The sequence below is a fragment of the Penaeus monodon genome, chromosome 2 (assembly GCF_015228065.2).
Source record: "Penaeus monodon isolate SGIC_2016 chromosome 2, NSTDA_Pmon_1, whole genome shotgun sequence".
NCBI lineage: Eukaryota > Metazoa > Arthropoda > Malacostraca > Decapoda > Penaeidae > Penaeus > Penaeus monodon.
In genome coordinates this window covers 17,675,224-17,680,742 of record NC_051387.1, presented here as the reverse complement: position 1 = coordinate 17,680,742, position 5,519 = coordinate 17,675,224, and the positions used below count along the sequence as shown (strand labels likewise).

General features: G+C 38.9%; 1 protein-coding gene across 1 annotated transcript in view; it reads right to left on the bottom strand.

Annotated features, from left to right (window-relative positions):
- The window catches only part of LOC119579579, a 7,178-nt gene extending 2,132 nt beyond the window's left edge, over positions 1-5,046 (bottom strand). The window contains exons 1-4 of the mRNA XM_037927501.1: positions 4,857-5,046; positions 2,040-2,160; positions 970-1,083; positions 1-713 (exon numbers count right to left, since the gene is read on the bottom strand). The exon at positions 1-713 is cut by the window's left edge and continues 2,132 nt beyond it. Coding sequence (XP_037783429.1) covers positions 1-713; positions 970-1,083; positions 2,040-2,160; positions 4,857-5,029 — 1,121 coding nt within the window. The 5' untranslated portion in view covers positions 5,030-5,046. The remainder of the gene's footprint in view (positions 714-969; positions 1,084-2,039; positions 2,161-4,856) is intronic.
- Between the last annotated feature and the right edge of the window lie 473 nt (positions 5,047-5,519).

Genomic DNA, 5,519 nt, shown 5'->3' with positions numbered 1-5,519 from the left:
CGACGCAGCCCTCCACCGGAGACGGAGTGGGGCGTCGCTGGGGACACGAGAAGCGCGTCGAGAGCGACGTGGACGTCCGAGGACTGGGGAGGAAGACACCTCACTGCGCCGGGAACCTTGCGCCTGACCGAGCCTCCTGTGAGCGCCGACGAAGACCAGGACACGGAATCCCTCGGGCGTCGAGCACTGACGCCGGGAGCCTCCTCGTCGTCCTCGGAGAGTGGGAGTCGGCACACTCTCCGAGCGACGCACCGCAAGAGCGTTCGCGCTCCGGAGCGGAAGTGATCGTTAAGCCAGCAATAGATAAACGGGTTATAACACACATTGGACATGGCGAACCAATGGCACAGGAAGAAAACCGACGAGGAGTGGCGAAAGGGGCCGAGCGAGCCCCCGAAGTCTGCCACGAGGTGGTAGGTGTTGAGCGGCAGCCAGCACAGGGCGAACAACACGACCACGACGAGCAACATCTTGACCGTTTTCTTCTTGGCTCGTAGCTGGACGGACAGCTGCTCCTTGGTGGCGGCGCCCACGACCGCCCGCCACCACACCCGCCTCGTCACGCCCACGTAAGCCACGGCTGTGATGCTCAAGGGCAGCGCATACTGCGTGAGGAAGGTGGCCAGCGTCAGCCACTGGCGAAACTCGAGAGCTGGGTGCGGGTAGCGCGCCTGACACCGCGTCAGCTTCCGGTATGTGACCACCTCAACGACCTGAAAACAGAGGAGTCGCGTTAAGACCGAAACATACGAGAAAAAGCAAGGCATATTATATAATAGAACTTTAAAGTAACCGAGTATGATAATAATGATGATTAACGTTACTACGATGATACAAATGATAATGATAATTACATCAAGAATAATAGCAATTCTTACAGTATTTTCACTTCACCATCACTACTACTAGCATGTTTTATAATTCTTCTTTATCCTCACACCGCCCCTTTTCCCCTCGCCCTTGCCTGACCTCACTATAGATGGCGTATGGGAGGGAGACGAGGGCGGCCAGCAGCCATACCACCACGAGGATGACGGCGCCGTGAAAAGCGCCCAGACGAGGCTTTAGTGGGTGGACTATCACCTGAGGGATAAAAGAAGGAAGAAAATGAGTGTGAAAAATAAATGATGGAAGATTCATGAATAATAGATAAATGGGAAAAAATCTGAAGAAAATCAAAACTAAAACGCATGCTGATAAAAAACTGCGAAAGGTATAAATGAAGTCACGTGGTCTTACTCTCCCTTATCTTGCTTCTCCGTTCATTCGCCACAGAGAATTTAGATAATCAAAGACAATACTGTAGAGCATATGAATACTGTAGAGCATATGAAATGTGCATAAATACGGGCGCGCGCGCGCGCGCGCGTGTGTGTGTGTGTGTGTGTGTGTGTGTGTGTGTGTGTAGATATGCTGTGGGCTTAGAGTGTATACATCGGATGCATAGATAGACTAATAAAGATATAGTTCAGCAAAATAAATAGGTAGAAAAAACAGGCGGAGGAAATAGCAGATGAAAAATCAAGACATACCAACCACATAAACAATTATACATCAGTGACAGACAGTCAAGCAGAGAGTAACAGAGAGAAAGGAAGAGCAAAGAAGAGAGAGAGAGAAAGGAGAGAGAGAGAGAGAGAGAGAGAGAGAGAGAGAGAGAGAGAGAGAGAGAGAGGAGAGAGAAAGAGAGAGAGAGAGAGAGAGAGAGGAGAGAGAGAGAGAAAGGAGAGAGAGAAAAAGGAGAGAGAGAGAAAGGAGAGAGAGAGAGAGGAGAGAGAAAGAGAAAGAGAGAAAGAAAGAAAAAAAAAAAAAGAAAGAAAAGAAAAAAAAGGAGAGAGAAAGCACAGACAAACCGACAGCCAGACAGACCAAACCAGAAACAGACAGAAACAGACAAGACATTTAAAAAAAAGAAAAAAGGACGCAGATAAAGAAGACAACAAAACAAAAATCGCCAAACAACAACAACCACAACAAAAACACAGAATCCAACCGACGAAACGCACATCCCCCGGAGACATCAGCATCTCGAGCCTCACCTGGTATCTATCCAGGGCGATGGCGACCATAGTGAAGGCGGAGACGTAGACGGACGTGGCCTGGACGAAGGGCACGACGCTGCACATGAACCCTCCGAAGGGCCAGTCGTCCAGCAGCACTCTGGGGGCGAGAGAGGGAACACGAAACAGATGAGAGAAGTGGATGCTTGAAGATGTTCATTTTTGTATTACTATTATTATCATTATTATTATTATCATCATCATCACATTTTTAAACTTTTCATTTTTTATTATTATTATTAATTATTATTTTTTATAATTAATTTTTATTAGGCATTATTATTTTTATTTTATTATATTATTTTTTAAATTTTTTATTATTATTATTTTTATTATTATCATCATCAAACATACCCTCATCATCATCATTTTATTTTTATTTTATTATTATTATCATTATTATTTTTATTTTTATTAAATTTTTAATTATTATTATTATTATTTTTTATTTTTATTAAATTTTTAATTTTTTATTTATTATTTTATTTTTATTTTTTTTTTATTACATTTTATTTTTATATTTTTTATTATTATTATTTTATTTTATTTTTATTTTCATTATTTTATTTTATTATCATATTATTTTATTTTTATTATTAAATTTTTATTATTATTTTTATCATTATTATTATTATTATTTTTTATTATTAAATTTTTATCATTATTTTTTATTAAATTTTTATTATTTTTATTATTTATTATTTTTCAATTATCATTATCATTATTTTATTATTATTATTAAATTTTTATTACACTCATCATTTTTTTTTTAAAATTTTTTTTTAAAATTTTTTATTATTTTATTATTAAATTTTTATTTTTATTATTATATTATTTTTTAATTTTTTTGTTTTTGTTTTTTTGTTGTTGTTTTTTTGTTGTTTTTGTTGTTGGTTTTTGGGGGTGGTTTGGGGGGTGGTGGGGGTGGTGTTTTTGGGGGTTTTTGTTTGTTGGTTGTTGTTTTTGTTGTTTTTTAAAATTATTTTAATATTTTTGTTGTTTTTTTTAAAATTATTATCAAATTTTTGTTTTTAAAAATTTTTTATCATTAAATTTTTTTTCTCTTCTACCATTGTCACTATTTTTTATTAAACAGAAATATTATTGTTTTCATTATTATTATTATTATTATTATTATTATATATTAAATTTTTATTATTATATTTTCATTATTATTTTTATTATTTGTTGTTATTAAATTTTTATTATTATTATATTATTATTTTTATTAAATTTTTATTATTATTTTTATTATTTTTATTATTATTAATTATTATTTTTATTTTTATTATCATTATTATTATTGTTATTATTTTTTTTGTTGTTTTTTGTTTTTTGTCGTTGTTTTTTTAAAATTTTTTTACTATTTTTTACATTGTCACCCATTATTATTTTTACCAAAACTATTATTTTCTATCATTATTTTTATTATTAATTTATTATCATTACATTATTATTATTATTTAAATTTTTTCATTATTATTTTTATTTTGTTTTTTATTATTATTATTTATTATTTATTTATTATATTAATTATTTTTTTTTATTATTATTATTATTATAAATTTTTATAAATTTTCCCTTATAATTTTAATTATTATTTTTTATTTTTTATTTTTATTTTATTTTTTTTATTCATTATTATTATTATTTATTTATTTTTTATTAAATTTTTATTTTATTTATTTTTTATTTTTTATTATTATTATTATTAAATTTTAGTTTATTTTTTTTTATTTATTTTCCCTTTTGTTTTTAATTGGGGGGAAGTTATGGGGGTTTTAACGTTGATTTTTTTGAAATGGCGTTGGGGGGGGAAGGGGGAAAATGGGGGGGGGGGAGGGAAAAAGGGGGAGAGTGACATTTTTTGAAAAATCTTTTTTTTTCCCCTTTGGGCTTTTTTCTTTTTTTTCTTTTTTTCTTTTTTTTTTTTTTTTTTTTTTTTTTTTTTTTTTTTCCTTTATTTTTACACCTTTTTTATTTTCTCTTTCCCTTTTTCCCTCCCCTTTTCCCCCCTTTTTCCCCCTTTTTTTCTCCTCTCCTCTCTCCCCTCTTTTCCTTCCTCTCCATTTTCCCCCTCTTTCTCCCCCTCCCCTTCTCCCGCCCTCCCTCTCTCCCCCCTTCTTTTTCTCTTCCCCCATTTTCTCTTCCCCTCTCCTCTCCCTCCCTTCCTCTCCCCTCTCTCTCTTTCTCTCCCCTTCTTTTCCCTCTCTCTCTCTCTCTCCCCATTTTCTTCTTTTCCATCTCTCCCCTCTCTCTTTCTCTCTCCTCTCTCTCCATCCTCCTCTCTCCTCTCTCTCCTCTGTCCCCTCTCTCTCCTCTCTCTTCTCTGTCTTCTCCTCTCTCTTCTCTCTCCTCTCTCTCTTCCTTTCCTACCTCATTCTCCTCTCTTTCTCCTCTCCCTCTCCATCAATCACCTCCTCTCCCTCCCACCTCTTCTTTCTCCTCCCCCCCTCTTTCCCACTTCTTTTTCCCCTTCCCTGCCCCTGTCCCTTTATCTCCCCCTCCCCTTCCCCTCCTTCCTCCTCCTTCTCCTTCTACCTCCCTTCCCCTTCCCCTTTCCTATCTTCCCCCTTCCCCTCCCCCCCCCCCCCTCCCCTCCACCTTCCCCTTCAACCTCACTTCCCCCTCCCCCTCCCCATTTCCTTCCCCCTCTCCCCCCTCCTCCCATCCCCTCCCCCATTCCCCATCCCCCCCCCTCCCCCCTCCCCCCTTCCCCCATCCCCCTCCCCCCTCCCTCCCCCCCCTCCCCCCCCCTTCCCCTCCTTCCCCCCCCTCTCCCCCATGCCCCTTCACCTCGCCACATTGAAGGGTATGTTGAGCGCCGTCATGAGGAGGTCGGACACGGCGAGGTTGGCGAGGAAGGTGTTCGTGAGCGTGTGCAGACGGCGGTTGCGCACGACGACGTGGCAGACGAGGAGGTTGCCGAAGAGGGACACGCAGATGATGACGGTGTAGGCCAGGATCATGATGACGGTGCGGCCGGGGTCGTCGCGCCGCCGCACTTGCGCTGTCAGGTCGACTGCGGGGGTCAAAGGGGAAAAGGGTTTGAGAGGGCGGGGGAAAGGGGGGTCGGGGGGTTTTGAAGGAAGGAAGGAAGGATATAAAGGGATAGGGGGAAAGGCGCGATGAGAAAAGAAGGGGGGGAAGGGAAGAAGGAATTTGGGAAGGGGGAGAGGGGGGAAGGAAGGAAGAAGGGTAATGAAGAATAGATGGGAGGCGCGGTGAAGGAAGGAAGGAAGAGGGGTAAGGAAGGATAGATGGAAGGAACAATGAAGGTAGTGATTGAAAAATTAAAGAAAGAAAAGAAGAAAAAGGAAAGAAAGAAATGGGAAACTCTGATAGGGAAGGGAAGGAAGAGGGGAAGGAAGAATAAATGAAACGTATCAAATGAAGGATGTAAGAAGGGAAAGAAAGAAGGAGAAGAGAAAGATAAGAGAAAAAGTAAGGTAAAAGGAA